The sequence below is a fragment of the Leucoraja erinacea genome, chromosome 18 (genome assembly GCF_028641065.1).
Source record: "Leucoraja erinacea ecotype New England chromosome 18, Leri_hhj_1, whole genome shotgun sequence".
Taxonomy (NCBI): Eukaryota; Metazoa; Chordata; class Chondrichthyes; order Rajiformes; family Rajidae; genus Leucoraja; species Leucoraja erinaceus.
In genome coordinates this window covers 12,077,060-12,098,802 of record NC_073394.1, presented here as the reverse complement: position 1 = coordinate 12,098,802, position 21,743 = coordinate 12,077,060, and the positions used below count along the sequence as shown (strand labels likewise).

The window sequence follows — 21,743 nt, the reverse complement described above, 5'->3', positions numbered from 1 at the left end:
TGTGCAAACTGTCACAAAAAAAAACACAGGCCGTCATACAGGTAAACAAGTAATTTTTCATCTTTAAAAAAACTCTTCTACTAATCTGTCTTGTGCTCTAACATTGAAGTCCCTGAAAATCAGATAAGTGGGAAGTAAACGTCCATCTGTAGTGGAACATTGAGCCAAATATGCAATTAAATGTGATTAGGTTTGATTAGTATCATTGCCCCAGTGCTACCACTAATCAAGGAGCTTGTGGACTCTTTTAGTAAGCAAGGAAATATTCTGTTCCAATGCAGATCACCCATGGTCCCCTGAGGAGGGGAGGTCTGCTGCTGAAATGTCAATGGAGACGCAAGAATCTGCAGATGCTGGAATCTTGTGCAGTACACAAAATGCAGGAGGAGCTCAGCTGGTAAAGCAGCATCTGTGGATGGGAATAGATGACGATGTTTTGGGCTGAACCCCTTCTCATCGGACTCCTTTTCACCCCTAGTCTTTCTCCACCCATCTTGCAATCAACCACTGCCATTTGTATTTACCTATCACTTGCCAGGCTTTGTGGTAACCCCACCCTTCCCTCTCCCCCCCCCCCCCCCCCCCCCCCCCCCCCCCCCCCCCCTATTTTCCCATCTGAAGAAGGGACCTGATTTGCCACACTGTCCATTTTTATTCACAGATGCTGCATGACCTGTTGTGTTCTTCCAGCACATTGTGTTTTGCTGAAGTTTTAATGTTGGTTTATGAAAGTACAGAAAATACAGAACTGTTAATCTTTCATTATTTTTTAGTTTGGTTTATTATTGTAAGTGTAACGAGATACAATGGGAAAACGTTTTGTTTTACTTGCTTTAGAGGTAGATCTGCGGTTTGACCCAGATTATTTTGTTCTTGTGAAATGTGGACATTGCCATTAAGATCAGTTTTTATTCCCCATTTTTATTGTTGGTGGTGGTTGTGGTGAACTACTTGCTTGAGCCATTGCGGTCCTTCCAATGAAAATGCACACGGCTGGTACAGTGGCACAGCTGATAGAGCTGCTGTCTCATAGCGCCAGATATCTGGGTTCGATGCTGACCTCTGATGCTGTCTATGTGGAGTTTGCACGTTCTGCTTGTGAGCACGTGAGTTTCCTCCAGATACTCTGGTTTCCAACTACATCCCAAGGATTTGTGGGTTTGTAGGTTAAATTGGCCTCTGCAATTTGCCCTTGGTGTTGTTGAGAAAGTGGGATAGCATAGAGCTAGTGCTAATGGATGGTCAGTGTGGGCTGAAAGGCCTGTTTCAATCAACCAATATGTTTGTGTAAGTAGTTCCCGTTCTTGAACACAGTGACATTGAAAGAACATTTGGATATTTTCTAATTAGGAAGGTGTGTAGTTGGAAATCTGCAGGTGGTGGCAATCTTCTGCCATTGTCTTCTGGATGGTGGAGTTAAGACGTGTTGTTGAAGATGTTTTGGTGATTTGCTGTAGTCCATTTTGTAGATGTTGCACAATGCAGCCGTTGTAGGGAGGTAAATGTGATAACCGTCAAGCAAGTTTCTCCTTCTCCGTCTTGGAAGGTGTTTTTTGGAACTGCAGTCATCCAGCAATCGGAGAGAATATCCCATCATGCTTCCGACATTCTTTTAGATCGTGGAAGGGCTGGGGGGAAAGTTGCGAGCTCGGCACTTTGATGTGGCCAAGTAGAACATGGTTTCATTGGTTCTTTATTTGTCACATACGCGCAGCACAGTGAAATTCTTTTGCACAACCCACAAATGCACAGTCGCCACAATCTTGCCGATGTTTAGAAAGAAAAACAAAAAGTCTAAAGTCTGGTCCACATGCTGGAAGTACTGGAGCGTCCCTGAGCCAGGTAACCCCAGGCTGCTGCAGGCCCGCCCGTGACCTGATATCCCTCTCCTCGCCCCACCGCCCTTGTATCCCGGGAGGGGGGGGTGCCTCCGGCAGCTGACCTTGAAGGCACTGGAGGCAATACAGGCCAGTCTTGGAATTATTCTAGGTGTTTAATGTCAGTTGTTATTTGATGTTGGTCTATAATTATGGTTTTGATTGAGTGTTCTTTGACACCAGGATAATCTTGTCCATTAATTTAAACTCTTATTTCTGTTAGGGGGAAATGGAGGCCAGATTGATAACATTGAATTAATACTCTGTACTCTTTTTTTTGGCAGCTGGCTCTAGTAAGATTAGCAGAGCAGTGAACACCTTAAAGTATAGCACCTGGAGCTTGTTCCTAGATGATGTATAGTGTAGTAATGCGTAATTGCAGACGTATTTCTGTGACCAGCACACTGAATGGCGTGGGTGCCATGTTGGATCATTATCATTATGTCCGAGGCAAAATCTGTTGATTTCAAAGGCATGCACCAGAGTACAATTACTCTGAATGGTCGAGATTTGTGTATGAATAGAGGCCATTTGGTCACCAGCCTTGCTGGTCAAGGGTTGTTGAGACTTTACCCATTTACCACTTGGTCGCTAGCCTTGTGGAAAGTTCAGGAACTCATGCAACCATGTTAGATATAATTAGTTGTTTGTACCTCCTCTGTAATTGAGCTGATGTGACTTTAAATTAATTGCAATTTAGTTTTCTTTTGTAAAGAAGGATTTTTATAGGTTCAGAAAGAATGGGCTTTGAAATCAGTCTGAAGATGAATCGCACCAAATGGTGGTAAGTTCTACACTGATAGTGCTGGAAAACTGCAGAAAAGCACAATAGCGAACTCAACATCAGAATGTTTAACCTGTCAACCAAAGTTCTGTAACTTCAGATGTGTGTGAGTGGAAAGTCTATCTTATTCAGTGTATGTATTCTTCCCTTCAATTCCCCTTAATTTCGGGAACTGAAACGTGCCTCAGATGGTACTATCCTGCCTCTGAGTCAGTCCCGCTCTGGAGACCTGAGTATTTAGTCGAGGGTGATGCAGCACAATGTCCAAGATGTCATCTTGCACCTGAAGTGGTTGAGGCAGGTGCAATAACAACATTTTTAAAGACATTTGGGCCGGTACATAAGTGGTAAAGATTGTGAGGGATATGGGCCAAATGCGGGAGGATGGTGCTAGCTTAGATGGGACATCTTGGTCGGCACGGACAAAGTCCCTGTTTCAGTGCTGTATCATTCTCAGGTCATTGAGTCTCTGTGTTCTCAACTACTTCAAACAGAAGTATGTACATTACAGTGGTGATAATACTTGGGAGGATGCCTCGGAAGTCCAGAGCCCAAGAAAACAGCTGCATTAAATATCAGTTTATCTCCCCTTGTTCATTATTTCTAAATAGCTTCCCCTATTTTGGTTGGAGTTTGGCTTTGATTGCCACGTGTAATGAAATTTGTGAAAAGCTCTTATTTCCAGGCATTTTAGACTGGCAATTGTTTCCATGAATTTATCTCAATATTTTGTTTCAAAATCTTTCTTAAAGCTGTTGAGGTTTTCTCTGGTCATGTTGCTGCTCAGATGCTTTTCTGGTGGCTAAAATATCAATTCGGCTCATTTTTCCCCATTTTGTTTCTTGGTGCTAAGTAATATTCCTGACACACTAACTACAGTGAATAGTTCCACTGACTAACTTTGGCACCGTTTTCTGAGCACTTGTGAAGTGTTGCACTTTGTTATGTCAAGCCAGGGTAGGTCTTGCACAGTAAATGCTGGAACCCTGTCACGTGTTGCAGAACAGTGATCTTGGGTGTGCAAATGCACGCTGATTGTAGAGAGTCAGGTGGTCAGTGTGGTCAGTCAGGAAGGCATTTGGCGTGCTTGCCTTTGGGAATCGCAATGAGTACAAAAGTTGGCAGCTGTGCAGGCCATTGGTGAGATCACACTTGGAGTACTATGTGCATTTCTGATAAGAATGGGGTATCTTGCATATGGACTGGGTGGGCTGCTCTGCGCACACTACTAACTGGGGTCATTGTGCTGATGTATAGCTATAGTCTTGGTCAGCTGTGTGCAAAAAATGTATTTCACCGTACCTGGTACATGTGACAATAAATAAACCCTTGACCATTAATTGGAATAAGTGTTGAAGAGATTCACCGAGATGTAACGTGGGGTTGAGGGCTTAGTAAGGTTGGATGGGCTGGGTCATTTTTCATTACTCCCTTTCTAAATTGTGGTCCCCAAGTATGGCTATATAACACTACCTTAACCCGTTGTCTTCTATGACTGTAATCTTTTATGGGCCGTGTCTGGTTCACTGTGGATTTTAGTTTTGCACCATTATGGTTTACCTAATATTATCATTTAAAAAAATATTCTGGATTGTGTTTACAGCACTGTTAAGATGCAACAAGGTAAGAATTTCATCGTTCCTTTGCCTTTATATTTGACAATTAAAAATTATTTTCACTTGATTTGAATCTTATAAAGTTTTGGCTAATGTCCCTTATTTTTGTGTTGTGCTCCCCTAAATTCAAGCATCTTGCGTTTGAATGGACCGCTTCAGCAATTCTGAATTTTCCAGTTTGCTTCCCAACTTTTCCCCTTTTGTGTGATTTCCCAGACATTGGTTAAATGTAGCAAACTTTGCAATAATATTTCCAGCCTCCAGTCTGTACACAATCTGCAGCGAGAGAGAGAACATTAAAAGAAAAAGATTTTATGATGTTTTACAAGCTTCAATGATATTTACTTTTGCTAGTCTCTGCCCAGCCCCTGTCCCCAGTAATCTATTTATTCAAAGCACTAAACTGAAATCGGCCACATGTGGCGAACCAGATGGACTGGGTTTACAAGTATCAGCTGCTTATTATAACTTCCCCGAGTCTGAGAAGTAAACCAGTGGTAGTTCAATAGAAGTTTCAAGGAGTGGGCCAGCTGTGAATTGGCTTGTCTTGAAAACTTTTGGAGGCAAATTTATTTGTTCCTTAACTGTCTTGTTCGTTAGCTCTGTGCTGGAAGTAGTTTGTTGTGATCTCCATATGTAAGGCATTAGATCCAAAATAGCAGCAGTGTTCTCAGCCTGTCTTTGTAAATAGAATTGGGGGTGGGAGGCAGGCCAAAAAAAATACAATGAACGCAGAGGAGTTCAGCCTAGAAACAGGCCCTTTGGCCCACAATGTCTCTGCCGAACATCATCTCCTCTGCCTGCACGTGATCTGTATCCCTCCTCCCACATATCCATGTACCTATCCAAAAGCCTCTTAAAATCCACTCTCATATCTGCTTTCACCTCCACCCCGGCAAAGAGTGCCAGGTACTCTCAACTCTCGGTGTAAAAAAAAAGACTTGCACCTTAAAAATGCTTTAAAAAATGTTAACACATTTTAAGCATCTCTTTTCAAACTTTGCTCCTCTCACCTTAAAGTTGTGCCCTCTACTCTTTTGAAATTTCCACCCTGATAGAAAGTTCCTCCTGTCTACCCTATCTATGTGTCTCAATTTTATATGCTTCTGTCGGGTCTCCCCACAGCCTCTGGCATTCCAGAGAAAACAAGTCAAGTTTGTCCAACCTTTGGTTTAGTTTGTAATGCCCACTAATCTAGGCAGCATTCTTGTAAACCTCTTCCATACCCTCTCCAAAGCCTCCTCATCCTTCCTGTAAAGGGGCGACTAGAACTGTCCAAGATGCAGGACAGAATCCACAGGAGATCCTTCTTCCCTGTGGTTATCAAACTTTACAGCTGCACCCCCTTCTGTCATGGGGTAGACTGAGACTGACCCCCCTCCCTCACCCCCCCCCCCCCCCCCCCTCCCAATATTTGCACATCCCCTGAGCTTTTCCACTCATCACTTTGATTTCATGTTTCATTTATTTTGTGTTTTTATGACTGTTGGCAGATCAATTTCCCCCCTGGGATAAATAAAGTTCTATTGTATCATATCGAACTGCAGACAATACTCCAAATACAGCCTAAGTGAAGTTTTATGAAGCTGCTTTCATGACTTCCTGACATTTATACCGATGAAAGCCAGCATTGGTCCAGGGTGAGGTGAATGTGCAGCAGAGTTGGTTTAAATAGTTGGGTTCACAAGATGTGCAGCCGGAGGCTTGGCCATGATTTTGTACTCAAACATCTGCTGTGAGACTTGAACGCACAAGTTTTGTACCTTGAGTGAGTCTGCCACTGAGCAATACCTGTCAGTAATAGACCCCTTGAGAGGAATGAACAGAACATTTTTCAGTCTCGAGAAGCGTAACGATCCAAAATGTCATCTGTCTATATCCCCTCCACAGATGCCGCCTGACCGGCTGAGTTTTCCATTACTTTCTTGTTTTGCTCCAGACTCCAGCACCTGCAGGTTATTGTCTCTGGTGTTCTCTCTGTAGTAATTCAATGAACATAGGTGAGTAATGTTGGAATGGGTAATCTAAATAACTTTCTTCCTTGGATGCGGGAGGCTGATGTGTGATCTTATGGAGATGTATAAAATCATGAGGGGAGATGACAGAGTGAATGTGATCTTTTCCCCAGGTTAGGAGAGTGAAGAACTAGAGGACATAAGCTTAAGGTGAGAGGAGAAAGATTTAATAGGAACCTGAATGGCTACCGGTTTACACAGAGGGTCAAGTCAAGTCAAGTCAAGTCATTTTTATTTATATAGCACATTTAAAAAACAACTCTCGTTGGCCAAAGTGTTTTATATTGGTGGAGGTACTAACATTATACACGGGTGGTAGGTATATGGAACGTGCTGCCAGAGGAAGTAGTTGAAGCAGGTGTAATAACAGCATTTAAAAGACATTTGGACAGATACACAGACAGGAAAGGTTTAGAGGGAGATGGGCCAAACATGGGTAAATTGTATTCACTTAGATGGGGCATCTTGGCCAGCAGGAAAGAGTTGGTCCGAAGGGAATGTTTCCGTGCTGTACACCACTGACTATAACCGAGTGTAAAGACAAATGGAGAATAAGGGGTAGCCGTTTGTATTCATTTTCAGATTCACAAGACAGCAGCAAGGCAACGCAGCCCCCGCTATTTAACTTGTTGTTGCTAATTTTGAATGTTTTGGTGACTGAACTGAAATTTCAAATGGGTGCATAGAAGATTTGGTTGGTGTATTGAAACTGCTGCAGCCACTTATTGTTAAAGCCTTCAACCTGTGCACCAGCTGATAGAAGGTTAGTAGCCCAGTAAACATCTCTCTTGACACAGCCAGAGGTATGCTCTGGATCAAAGACTTTCATCGTAGTCTTGCTTGCATTACTAGTTCCTAACCAGCATGAACTTCCCAGTTGGAGACGTGTTGTGTTTTACAGCTCTGCTTGGCTGCCACACAAGGGATTTGGGACTCACTACCTTTTTTTAAAACATTTTTGTGTTAAAATTATTTTTATTAGAAGCAATTGTACATGAATAAAGCAATCGACATATAACATTATACAGTTAATGTACAGCTTCAATTTTAACTTTTTATAATAAGGGATAAGAAAAGAGAAAGGACAGGAGAGGAAAAAGTGAGATGTGCAAAGATAGGACCGCTAGACTACCAATGTATTGTGGCCAACGAGTGGATAAAGATGTCAGAGAGGGGAGGAGAAAACAAGAGTGGAGATATACCTGCCTCTCGCCCCCCCTCCCCCCCAACCCACCCACCTCACCCAACCCATAGTTGGATTTAAATCCAAGGTTATGTTGAGCCATACTATCCTTGTAAGAATTTGGTGAAGGGTATCCATGTCTTGAAAAATTGATCTGTTTTTTTTGCCAAGATAAGTCTAATATTTTCCACAGGACTCACTGTCTTTTGAATGGCAATATGGCTCGGTTCCCCTATAAATCAATTGCATCTTGCAAAGAGACATTATGAGCATCCCCACATCTGTCTAGTACTTGTCATTGGCTGCCCCTTATATATAGAAGAGAAAAACAAAATCAACATGCCTTTGAGACCGAAGACCGACACAAAGAGCTGGAGTAACATGGAGCTCTGGAGAAAAGGAATAGGTGATGTTTTGGGTCGAGACTCTTCTTCAGACTGAGAGTCGGGGGAAAAGGGGAACGAGAGATATTGACGACACAGAGGGGGTCCAGCAAAAGAGTGTGTTGCGGAACTCTCGTCAGAGAGAGGTGGAGAAGTTCTTCAAAGTAGGCATCCCATGAGGAGATTTTGCAGTGGAGTAGACAAAATGTGGGGAGGATCTCCTGCACAGGGACAAAATGTGTAGGGAGAGATACACCAAAGGCAGACACAAAAAAAGCTAGATATGTCTTTGAATCCGTCCTTCCTAATTCTCTCAGTAAATTTCTCCCATCCCAAGACCTGTCACAAATGATGGTCTTTTGATCATGTCAAATGTAATTGTTCCACCATTGGTGGTTTTCAGCTAACAAGGTATGAAAAACTCCAGAATTCCCTCCCCTAAATCCCTCTGTTTGATGACCCCCAGGGTCCTCCTTTAATCAAGCTTTCGATCGTCTGCCCTAATATTAGGTACTAAAATAAATAGATGTTCAATGCCATAATCCTGCGTGCCTTGGGACATTTTGCTGCATTAACAGAGACTGTTATTGGATTTTCTATTTAGTTTAGAGATACAGCGCGGAAACAGACCTTTCAGCCTATCGACTCTGTGCCAACCAGCGATCCCCACACGCTAAAGCTATCCTACACACGCTAAGGACAATTTACAATTCTACCAAGCCAACTAACCTACATACCTGTACATCTTTGGAGTGTGGGAGGAAACCAGAGATCCCAGAAAAAAACCCATGCACGTCACGAGGAGCACGTACAAAGTCTGTACAGTCAGCGCCTACAGTCAGGATTGAACCTGGGTCTCATAGAAACATAGAAAATAGGTGCAGGAGTAGGCCATTCGGCCCTTTGTGCCAGCACAGCCATTCAATATGATCATGGCTGATCATCCAACTCAGTATCCTGTACCTGCCTTCTCTCCATACTCCCTGATCCACAAGGGCCACATCTAACTCCCTCTTAAATATAGCCAATGAACTGGCCTCAACTACCTTCTGTGGCACAGAATTCCAGAGATTCACCACTCTCTGTGTGAAAAATGTTTTTCTCATCTCGGTCCTAAAAGACTTCCCCCTTATCCTTAACTGTGACCCCTTGTTCTGGACTTCCCCAACATCGGGAACAATCTTCCTGCATCTAGCCTGTCCAACCCCTTAAGAAGTCTCTGGCACTGTAAGGCAGCAACTCTACCGCTGCGCCACCGTGCCGCCCCCAAATGAGCATCTTACAATAATACCTCTGGTTTTGGATGCTCCCACGTGCGAATGTTTACTGGGTCTAATCATCTTTGCTATTTCAAAACTTTTAGATACGGTTTGCCTGGATAGCTCTTAAAATTTCTTCCACACTGTCTGTTGGTCTACATGACAATGATAAACCAATGCTAATATCAATACCAAGCTTGTTGTGTGCAAATTGGTAGATCAACATGGAGATTGTGTGCTGTTACAATGCTGTCCATTCTCAGTAAGGTGCTGCTAAACAAAAAAACTTTTTTTCAGCCGAGTTTGAGCTGGCCTCGCAGTGTGCACATAATTAATAATATGGGGCTATAAAGTGTGAATAGATTGTCACTGCTAATTATCCCCCCTCACTCATATCCACCTATCACTTGCCTGGCTTTGTCCCACTCCCACCTCACTTTTCCAGCTTTCTCTCCCCCACTCTGACGAAGGGCACCGACCTGAAACATCGCCCATCCATTCCCTCCACTGTTGCTGCCTGACCCATTGAGTTCCTCCAGTATTTTGTGTTTTGCCCAAGATTCCAGAATCCGCACTTCCTTGTGTCTGAATAGATTGTCATTTGAGTTGAAACCGTTTCCTCCTTTTCTTCTGCAATGAATGTGATTGCATGTTAAGAGACGCGAGCTATTCCTGCAGGATTTATAGGTCAATACTGAAATATGAAGTGTTATTTTACACCGCTGAAGTGTTAGATTTGCTGATTGGAATCTCTCCTGCTTGCGGTATGGTGAAATGGTGACCAGTGGCGTCACTGGTGAGCTCCAGATTTATTGTCTGGCTGGGTATAACACACTGATTGTTCTCCTTGTGTAAAGGTGCACAGATGCCAGTGCATGTGCTTGAATCAAATTACCATTCTGAGAAATGTGATACATTTTATTTTTTCAAGTGCGATTCTCTTGTGTTGATGTGGGCAGCAACGATCAACTGCCGTGGTGTGAGGAAAACTTGCTTGTCTTTTCTCAGCCTCATGGTTTGAATCTTGATCGCAGGCGGGTGTGTTTTGATCAACAAGACCAGGAGGTCTCTTTCCCCTACCACCCCCTCCCCCCCCCCCCCCCCCCCCCCCCCCCCCACACCCCCACCCAGATGAGATGTGCACACATTTCTCCCACCACCCCAGTCAATCTGCTCTTCCCCTTCCTCTCTACGCTTATCCTTCCCCGCCTTCTTTCCATTTCAAATTTTCCTTGAGAAGGTGGTGGTGAGCTATCTTCTTGGATTGCTGCAGTCGTCCTGGTGAAGGTGCTCCCTTAGTACATTGTTATAGGGTTCTAGGATTTAGACCCAGCAATCATGAAGAAATGCCAATGTTAATCCAAGTACGGATAGTGTACGACTTGGGGGAACCTTGTGTTGTTCCTCTGTGCCTATTGCCATTCTCCTGGTAATAGCAGTCATGGATTTGGAAGGTGCTGTTGAGGTAGTTTTGATGAGCAGGAGGTCAGAACTGGGTCAAACATGGGTAGATAAGGCACCTTGGTCGGCATGGACCAGTTGGATGGAAGGGCCAATTACTGGGCTGTATGGCATTGGCTAGGATCTTGATAGCTCAGAATGTGTGTAATTTATGTGAAGGAAGGCCCCAACCCGAAATGTTGCCTGTCCATTCCCTCCCCAGATGCTGCCCGACCTGTTAAGTTCCTCCAACATTTTCTTGTATTCCTCGGGATTCCAGCATCAGCAGTTGTTTGTGTCTCCATAACTTATCTGTGCTCTGCCTAATTGCATGTGGAGTACAAACAAATTAAATTATTGTATGTACTTTGGTTTTTGCACTATCATGGTCTAATTTCCTTAGAATGACTGTTAATTTATTTTGCATTTATTTTTTGTTATATCCAATGTCCCTTTTGTTGCATCTAATTTCCCTTCATCATGTATCTGTACACTGTGGACGGCTCGATTGTTTCTCGTGTGTTGTCTTTCCGCTGACTGGCTAGCTGGCAACAAAAGCTTTTCACTGTACCTCAGTGCACATGACAATAAACAATAATATGGTTTAAAAACTGCAGCAGGTCATCATTTAATTGTTCCCGTTTATATCGGGTACCCATGTAAAGTATTCACTTGAATTGCAGGCATTTTGTTTCAAAAATGGCAATGTAGTGTTGAAAATGCTTGAGGGGAAGAAGTGATTTCAGAGGAAGCATGGTTTTAGTCCCAAGTAAGTTTATTTCTCAAGGACTTTAGTTACAGAATGCAACGGCTTGGAGCAAATTAAATTGAGAAATTACATTATTCTTGTTGCTGTATCAGAGTGTGTATTCAGCTAGTTTTGGGGAACGGGGGGACGATAAGGAATGAAGGGTTGATCATTGAATTGTCCACATTCAGTAACTCACCTGTAAACTACCCTTTCTTCTTTCAACATTCCCTGCCCCCCCCCATTCCCAGTGCCCTGTGCCCCACCTGGACGCACCCATTCCCCCCCTTCCACCTATATTCCTTCCTCTCTGGCTTCACAATCCAGCACCTCTTCTATCCTTATCTCACACATTTTGTCTTTCCGACTCTGGCCTTTGTCCAACCACCTGCCTATCAACCTCTCCCCCTCCCCCTCGTATCCACCTATCACTTGTCATGCTTTGTCCTGGCCCTCCTCTCTTTCTGTTTTCTTGCCTCCACCCCACCACAATCTGGAGAAAGGTGGCAACCTGGAATGTCACCGTCCATGTTCCCCAGAGTTACTCCAGCACTTTGACATTTTTGGACAAAATCTATGACCGAGAGAGAGAGAGAGAGAGAGAGAGAGCAGATGAGGTCAAGGTAGACACTTCCGACGATGAACATTTCACCCAAACCCTGATGTTGGTCTCGATTTGAATTTGTTACGGGGGGAAGGTTGAATGAACCAGCTTCAGATTTGAAGGAGAGAGGAGTATTGGTGAACCTTAACTATTATCTACAAATAAACTTCTGTTAAGTTTGGATTTTATTTTAAACCTATTATTCCAAATGCATGCATTAAAGATGACTGTGAGGGCAGTATAAACAGATTAAAAAAGAATTTTCGTAAGAAAAAGGTGGAATGATATTGGGAGAGGAATTTTCGGAACAGTGGAGAGTTTGTTACAGCTTTGACTTGAATTGTTTGCTCTATATCTAGACGACTTCTCATCTCCAGCCGAACTCCTGATAATGCTCAGAGTCAAAGTGAATAAACACATTTTTGCCTTTTAGGTCAGAATTTTATCTTGTTGAAGTTTATTCTCTCTCTAATAATAGACCTTGAATTAGTTCCAGCACAATGCGGTAGTTGTTTGGCCCTCTGGAGTTTTGATTATTCTTTTTTTTTCTCTCTCTCTCTTTCTCTCTCTCCCTCTCTCTCTCTCTCTCTCTTTCTCCCTCTCTCTCTCTCCTCCCTTCCCTCTGGTAATTAATTGTGTTCTTTCCAAATGGAGGACAATACATTTTCTGTTCAAGTTGTGAGAGAAGACTGTACTCTTTGAGCAAGAAACCAAAAGGGAGCGTTTTATTGCTGATATTTTTTTTCTTATTAGCATGGTTCAGTTCCGAGCGACTGTTTTTACATTTCACATGGCCTTGGGCTGAACGTTATTGTTGTTGCTTTGAGCTGCTTGCTATGCAAGTTGCGAGCTACCAGGGTAAGAGCTGGGATGGGGAGGAGGGTTTGAGTCAGAACTGCATTGTCAGCATTTAAGACACCTAGAAAAGAGGGAGGAATTCAGTGGAGGCTGCTCATTTGCATGCTTTCTACTGACTTTTGGTGCAAGCTTTCCCCTGGCTGACTGTCCCCCCTCCCTCCCATCCCTCTCCCCCCCCCCCCCCCCCCCCCCCCCCCCCCCCCCCTCCCCCCAAGTCACTTTGGGTTTAGACACATGGTCCAAGTTAGAAACATAGAAACATAGAAAATAGGTGCAGGAGTAGGCCATTCGGCCCTTCAAACCTGCACCGCCATTCAATATGATCATGGCTGATCATCCAACAGTATCCTGTATCTGCCTTCTCTCCATACCCCCTGATCCCTTTAGCCATAAGGGCAACATCTAACTCCCTCTTAAATATAGCCAATGAATTGGCCTCAACTACCTTCTGTGGCAGAGAATTCCAGAGATTCACCACTCTCTGTGTGAAAAATGTTTTTCTCATCTCGGTCCTAAAAGACTTCCCCCTTATCCTTAAACTATGACCCCTTGTTCTGGACTTCCCTAACATCGGGAACAATCTTCCTGCATCTAGCCTGTCCAACCCCTTAAGAATTTTGTAAGTTTCTATAAGATCCCCCCTCAATCTTCTAAATTCTAGCGTGTACAAGCCGAGTCTATCCAGTCTTTCTTCATATGAAAGTCCTGCCATCCTAGGAATCAGTCTGGTGAACCTTCTCTGTACTCCCTCTATGGCAAGAATGTCTTTCCTCAGGTTCTTTCACAAGCTATTGCCTGCGATCTATGATCTACGAAGATGGTGAGGGAGACTGGGATGAACGTTGCGAAGGAACTTGGAATGATTCTCTGTGAACAACGTGTAATATTACAAGAGTCTAGAGTACTTCATCTCATATGGAAAAATTACATTCTTTCTTTCTGCAGCTTAGCAGCACCATAAATGCAATAACGCACAGATAATAATCATACAAAAGAATTATCACTGCAATACCAGGTAACCAAATAGAGCAAAACTAGTCCATAGTGCAACGAAAGACACAATCCACTGGTGATCATAGTTGCTGAGGTTAGTGTTGTGCAGTTTTCCAAGAGCCCGATGGATTCGGGCACGAAAACTGTCCTTAAACTTGGTCACAGTGCTCAGGCTCCCATACCATCTTCCGGCTGGTAGTGGCTTAACGAGAGTGTGGCCAGGGTGGTGTGAGTCTTCAATGATATGAGCTGCCTTTTGATGCAGCATCTTGTATGGAACCCGCTCGACGGTGGGGAGGACAGAGGCTGCAATGGACTGAGCAGTGTTTATCAGTCTCCGTCGCGGCACAATGGTAGAGTTGCTGCCTTGCAGAGCCTGAGACCTGGGTTCGATCCTGACTGCGGGTGCTGTCTGTATGGAGTTTGTACGCTCTCTGTGTAATTGTGTGGCTTTTCTCCGCGTACTCTGGTTTCCTTCCATACTCCAATGACATACAGGTTTGTCGGTTAATTGGCTTCGGTAAAAGTTGCAAATTGTCCCTAGTGTGTAGGATAGTGTTAATGTGCGGGGTGATTACTTGTTGGCGCGGACTTGGTGGGCCGAAGGGCCTGTTTCCATGCTGTATCCCTAAACTAAACACAAAGAACTGCTTACAAGAAAAAAAAGACACAGTGCTGGACTCCATATTGAGTTGGGGGAGGGGAACCCAACGGGTCCGTGCTTGGTCTAGTTTATCACAATTCCTCTCGGAACCCCAAGCGACCTCTCACGGAACCCTAGCGTTCTGGGTTGAGAAACGCTGCTCTAGAGGTTTGGTAGAATATTTGTTGACGTACCAAATCTTCTGGATCTTCTCAGTAAGTCGAGGCATTGAAGCATTTTCAATTTGGAAAATGATAGCAGTATTTAAACCCCAGTCTCTTTGGATACTTGGAAGTCACCTAGTGCGGTGCTGTGGCTTTAATCCCAGGGTTGCAGTCACACAGCATGGAAATGGGCCCTTCAGCCCAATTTGCCCGCAATGACCAACATGCCCATCCATAAGGTTCCATGCTCTAAACCTATCCCATCCATGTACCTGTCCAAATGTTTCTTAAACGCTGCACTAGTACCTGCCTCAATTATCTCCTCCGGCAGCTCGTTCCATACACCCACCACAAGAGTTACCCCTTGGGTTCCTATTAAATCTGTTGTTTTGCATTTATTGTCATATCGACCATTATCATGTATTGGTTACTGTGTAAGCTTCATGCAAACTAGGAACTTCATTGCACCCCGGTGTACGTGACAATAAACTAATCTGAATTATCAGTCATGTGTATATGTGTGGATTGATTAAAGGAAGCCAGCATGGATTTGTTAAAGACATATTGTGTCCATCTAATTTGATGGACATGATGAAGTAGCAGAGGGAATTGATGAGGGACGTGGTTAATTACATGAACCTCCGAAAGACATTTGATGACATGCTGCGTGGTAAAGATGTCATTAAGATGGAGGGCAGGGCCATGGAATAAAAGTGCAGCAGCATGGGTGGATGATTCGCAGACTTTGGATTTTAGAAATACAGCGCGGAAACAGGTCCTTCTGCCCACCGGGTCCGCGCCTACCAGTGCTGACAGCACCAGAGACCCGGGTTCGATTCTGAGTACGGATGCTGTCAGTACGGAATTTGTACGTTCTCTCCGTGACCGCGTGGGTTTTCTCCGAGATCTTCGGTTTCCTCCCACATTCCAAAGACGTACAGGTTTGTAGGTTAATTAGCTTGGTATAAATGTAAATTGTCCCTAGTGTGTAGGATGGTGTTAATGTGTGGGGATCGCTGGTCGGTGTGGACTCGGTGGGCCAGAGGACCTGTTTCCGCTCTGCATCTTTAAACTAAACAAAACTAAACCAAACCAATTAACCTACAAACCTGTACGTCTTTGGAGTGTGTGAGGAAAGCGGAGCACCCGGAGAAAACCCACGCGGTCACGGAGAACGTACAAATTCCATATAGGCAACATTCGGGATCTCTCCCGGGCCTCTGGCGCTGTAAGGCAGTAGTTCTATCTCTGCACAACTGTGTTGCCCCGATAACAAATTGTAGTGAGAGATTGTTTGTTTGTTAGGCCGAGGGAAATATGCTGTGGGATTCTCTAGGTCACAGTGCCAGAAACAACGTTGCCTAATATACATTTAATGCGAGGGTACAGAGGAAACCGTTTACAAATAACAGGGGACTTGGAGGAATATTGAAATGTGACGGGGATATTTATAGACTTCAAGGAGCTCGGATGGTGAAGAAGCACATTGGCCTTCAGGACTAGAGGGTCTGAGCTATAGGGAGAGGTTGAGTAGGCTGGGTCTCTATTGCTTGGAGTGCAGGGGTGATCTTATTGAGGTGTATAAAATCATGAGAGGAATAGATTGGGTAGATGCACAAAATCTCTTGCCCCGAGTAGGGGAATCTAGGACCAGAGGACATAGGTTCAAGGTGAAGGGGAAAGGATTTAATAGGACTCTGAGAGGGAACTTTTTCACACAAAGGGTGGTGGATGTATGGAACCTTTCCTATCCATATACCAGAGGAGGTAGTTGAGGCTGGAACTATCCCAACGTTTAAGAAACAGTTTGATAGGTACATGGAAAGGACAAGTTTGGAGATATATGGACCAAGTGCAGCGAGGTGGGACTAGTGGAGCTGAGACACGTATGGGCAAGCTGGGCCGAAGGGCCTGTTTCCACACTGTATCACTCAATGACTATCAGTCGGGGAATTGAGTCTAGAAGTTGGGATGTTATGTTCCAGTTGTACAAGATGTTGATGAGGCTGCAGTTGGAGTACATTGTGTTCAGTTTTGATCACCCTGCTACAGGAAGGATGTTAAGCTGGAAAGGGCGCAGAGAAGATTTATAAGGATGTTGCCAGGACTCTAGGGCCCGAGCTTCAGGGAGATGGAGGGCAGGATACAACTATTCCTTGAAGCATCGGAGACTGAGGAGTGATGTTATGGAGGTGTATAATAAAATCAGAATGGGAATAGATAGGGAGAGTGCAGTCTTTTTTTCAGGGTAGGGGAATTAAGAACTAGAAGACATTGGTTTAACGTGGAGTGGAAACATTTTGTAGGAACCTAAGGGACTGCCTGTTCACACAGAGGGTGTTGGGTAAATGGAACAAGCTGCCAGAGGAGGTGGTCAAGGCAGGTTCAGTAACATCATTGAAAAGATATTTGGACAGGTATATAGAAAGGAAAGGTTTATCTTGAATCTAGAGGGATATGGGCCGAACATGGGCAGCTCCAAAACTAGGCCCCTTCAGTCGACAGTGTCTCCCGAGCATGATGCCAATTTAAACTAAATTCTGCCTGCTCACGGTCCATATCCCTTCTTGCCTTGCACATCCATATGCCACTCTAAAAGCCTCATAAATACCACTCTGTATCTACCTCCACCACCATCTCTAGCCACCCACCAATCTCTGGGTTTTTTTAAACTTACCCCACAGATCTTTAGAAATTGCCACTCTTGCCCTCAAACTGTATTTGACATTTCCACCCTGGAATGAAGGTTCAGATTGTCTATTCCATCTTTGCTTCTATCTACGTATAATTTTATACACTGGCAACAAGTCTTCCCGCAATCTCCAAAGTTCCAATTAAAACAATCCAAGTGCGTGCAACTACTCATTATAGTTAATACCTCTGTTCCAGGCAGCATTCTGGCAAACCTCCTCTGTACCCTTTCCAAAACCACCACGTCCTTCCTGTAATGGGGCGACCAGAACTGGACATAATACTTATAAATCAGTCTAACCAAAGTCCTATAAAGACGCAGCATGACCTCCAGGCAGATTGTCTCGAGGGACGTAATTTCCAGAGCTGTGTGGAGAGGGTGGAGGGAGTGGGGCTGGCTGTATTGATCTTCACAAGACTGCTCTGAGCAAGATGGACAAAGGGCTTCCTTCCGTCCATGATGTCACATTCTGTGGTTTACTGAGCAAGTGGATGATTAAGATAAATACTTGGAAAGGAAATTGTTGCAATACTTTGAGGAAAGCGTGGGTGTGTTAGAGTAATTCTGCACTCTCGCTGACCTATGTGAACCAGTGAGTTCCTGGAGCCGTCACCTCTTGTGCTGAAGCCCCTCAGCCCCTGTGCACTGAATCATCCTCTTTGTGGCCTTGACGTCGAGACGCAAGGTAGAGGAATAAAGTAGGGTTGCCAACTCTCTCACTCCCAAATAAGGGACCAAAGGTCAAAATGAGGGACAAATTCCCGGCGGCAATTCGTTTCCCGACTTGGTCGTGGCTGGGTGAATGATGAGTTGACCCGGGTGCTGGACTGCACACAAAGCCCAGCCGGCAGGCCAGCTGTGGAGTTTTGGCATCCCATACAACTCATGAACCGATGATCGACCAGAAGAAGGAGGGGTGGTGGTGTCGGCGGTAAGCGAAGGTCCGAAGGTCGGACAGCTGGCCGGGCTGCCGACCGACGGGGCCGCGGGCGAGGCGCTGCTGCTGCACTCCATGGGCTGCACTACATCGGGACGGGTGAGACGGGGCTGGACGCGGCGCTCCGACCCGACAGTCCCCTCGACCCGAGTAGTAGCAGTCAAATACAGGACAAGTGCGGTCCCGTATGGGACGAAACAATTTAGCCCAATATATGGGATGTCCCGGCTAATACGAGTCAGTTGGCAACCCTAGAATAAAGTGGCCTAAAGATATGCGGCTCGCTCAACGCAAAGGCATGTAGAAGTGGTTTAGGATTACTGAGGTCCACTGGAAAGCTTATTCCTGTGCCATCCAATCAAACCATAATACATGAGTACAATCAAGCTAAACTCGAGTACAATAAGTAGAGCAAAGAGAAAGATACAGAGTGCAGAATAGAATTTTATTTCAGTTTTGAGATACGGCATGGAAACAGGCCCTTCGGCCCACCGAGTCAATGCTGACCCGCGATCCCCGCACATTAACACTATCCTAGTATTAACTGGGGGGGAAGGAATGACCGGGGTGGGAAAGGTTTTTGATTATGGTTGGATGCTTTGCCAAGGAAACGTGGAGTGTAAATGGTTGGGAGTGCGAGGGACTAGTACATCAACAACATTTAAAAGACATTTGGACACTCCATGGATAGGAAAGGTTTAGAAGAACATGGGCTAGGCATAGGGAAATGGATGCCCATGCTTGGATGGGACATCTTGGTTAGCATCAGCATGTGTTGGTCACAACGGCCTGCTTCCATTGTTTATGTGTGTATGGCTCTAACCTGGGTGACTGCTTTGTGTGCCATGACCTACGGAGCCTTGTAATGATGGCTAGCAAGTTGCATTATTTCAGTATAATGGAAAAGATGGGCTGAATGGCCTCCTCTTCTGTAAAAATTCTATGGTTCGTCTGACCCAATTAGTAGCACTGTGCCTAGGTTGGTCTCCATCTCAATTTTAAGTTTATTTAGTATTGGAACGTAGTGGAACAAAAACAGAAATGCTGGAAGAACTCAGGCAGTCAAGCAGCACCTGTGGAAAGAAACCAGTCAATGGTTTGGGTCAATGTCCCTTCCTCAGATGATGTGCATTAGAGGTTGGCATTCCTGGTTCTTCCAGACTGTTGCCTTAGATGCGTAAACCTCTTGGTGAGATGAATGGTATAAGGTCACAAGTGGTAGGAGTAGAGTTGGGCCATTCAGCCCATCAAGTCCATGGTTGATCTATCTCTAACACCAACCCATTCTCCTGCCTTCTCCCCATAACTTCTGACACCTGAACTAATCATGAATCTATCTATGCCTTAAAAATATCCACTGACGGCCTCCACAGCCTTCTGTGGGAAAGAATTCCACAGATTCACCACCCTCTGACTACATAGATTTCTCTTCACCTCCTTCCGAAAAGAGCGCCCTTTAATTCTGAGGCTGTGACCTCTAGTCCTAGGCTCTCTCACTAGTGGAAACATCCTCTCCACATTCACTCTATTCAAGCCTTTCTGTATGTTTCATCGAGGTCCCCCCACATTCTTCTAAATCATAGTCTTCTAAACTAAGTTAGCTTTCAATGCAAGGGATCTGGAATGCAAGAGTAAAGATATTTTGCTGTAATTTTAATGAGATGTATTAAATTATCGTATCCATTAAAGTCTCTGTACCAAGTAACTCACTTGGAGGGCCTATAGTGTGGATTTACCAGGTTGACCCTTGGGATGAGTTTGATACCTCCTTGGAGAAGAATTGCCTTAGATGATGCACTTTGTTATTTCAAACCGGGGAAGGACTTAAACCCCTGTCTCACGATGCGAGTTGACACAAGAGGTACCCCGAGTTCAACCTCGTGGTAATAACGTACGATTAACGTAGCTGTAACATCGGAACTCGTGGACGCAACTTAGAGACTCGTGGCGCTAATGGCAGGTACCGGTGAAACCTGTCAACTCTTGAAAAAAAATCAAACATGTTTAAAGTTTTCCACGAGTCATATTTACTCTTGTGGTTAAGAATTGAAACATTTTAACTCGTTGTAAGAACGTAGTGGCCCGTGCGTTTTACCTCAGTGTATCGTGAGTCTGCAGTGGGAACACCCAGTAAGTGGTCAAGCCCAGGAGACTGTTGTGGAAGAAAGATCTGGTGCATCATTCCCTAAAAGTGGGGGCTGAAGAACAGCTGGTGAAGAAGTTGCTTGGCATGCTTACCTGCATTGGGAAGGACATTGAGTGCAATAGTTGGGACATCAAGATGAGTTGTACAAGTTGTTGGTGAGACCACATGGAGTACTGTGTGCAGTTCTGGTCACCCAACTAGAGGGAGGGGTTGGATAGCCTTATTTCCTCCCTCTTTGGAGCAAAGGAGGCTGAGGGGCGACCTTATTGCAGTGCTCGGGATCATGAGGAGCACGGATAGAGTGTCTTTTTTCCAGGTTAGAGGATTCTAAAACTAGAGGGCATTGGCTTAAGGTGAAAGGAGAGAGATTTAACAGGGGCCTCGGGCAACTTTTGTACTCAAAGGGTAGTCCGTATCTAGAATGGGCTACCAGAGGAAGCTATAGCAGTAGGTACAATTACAATTTTCAGAACATTTGAACAGGTATAAGGATAGGAAATGTTTAGATGGACATGGGCCACATACAGGAGTTTGAAGAAGGGCCCCAACCTGAAACAATGTCTGCCCATTTCCCTCCACATACCCTGCCTGACTCGCTGAGTTCCTCCAGCGCTTTGTTTTTGCTCAGGATTCCAGCATCTGCACTCTCTCAAATGCTTGGTGTATCTATGCACATGTGCATTGAAGAGCTAAATGCAGGTATTAAACGTATGGGTCTTTTGGTTTCTCCCCAGATTTTCTCCTTGGTGGGCTCCAGGCCTAGGGCTTGGGGAAATCCGGTATCGCCATAGATTCCAACAACTGGAGCGGCAGCGAGAGCCCTGCCGAGGACCTGGACAGGATGACCGACTCGGCGGACAAGCCGATGGACAATGACGCTGAAGGGGTGTGGAGCCCGGACATCGAGCAGAGCTTCCAGGAGGCACTGGCCATCTACCCGCCCTGCGGGAGAAGGAAGATCATCCTGTCGGACGAAGGCAAAATGTACGGTGAGTCACCGAGAGAGCAGCAGCAGAGAAGGAGAGAGAGAGAGAAAGGGAGAGAGCGAGAGAGAGAGAGAGAGCGAGACGTCACTGGGAGCAGATGGTACCAAGGCAGCTGCCAGCTGAGCTCCTGTCTCCGTGCCTCCCTCGTTTCTTTCATCCTCGCCTCCTTTTCTCCACAGCCCCCCCCCCCCCCCCATAACCCCTAAAACCAGATGCCTATCTGCATAGTTTTCGAATGAAGTAATGGAAACAAGGGGAAGACTTTCCTTTCACATGCGATGTTTTGCAATCACGAGTGGTGGCAGTTTTCTGCCCTGCAGCTGTCATTCTGAGGGAATTGCATTAAAAAAAAAACCAAGTATTGTGCTCACAAAGCAAGTCTTGCAGCTGGTGTGTGGATACAAGGCCAGGTGGG

The 21,743-nt window shown here is 44.9% G+C and overlaps 1 protein-coding gene across 7 annotated transcripts in view; it reads left to right on the top strand.

Annotated features, from left to right (window-relative positions):
• Window positions 1-21,743, top strand: part of tead1b (TEA domain family member 1b) — a 175,511-nt gene that overhangs the window by 56,385 nt on the left and 97,383 nt on the right. For 6 of the 7 annotated variants that reach the window (XM_055649323.1, XM_055649322.1, XM_055649326.1 and 3 more), the window contains exon 3: window positions 21,077-21,331. The exons of the other annotated variant lie outside the window; for it this stretch is intronic. In XM_055649323.1, the coding sequence (XP_055505298.1) occupies window positions 21,184-21,331 (148 nt within the window). In that variant the 5' untranslated portion in view covers window positions 21,077-21,183. The remainder of the gene's footprint in view (window positions 1-21,076; window positions 21,332-21,743) is intronic. 7 annotated transcript variants of the gene reach the window in all.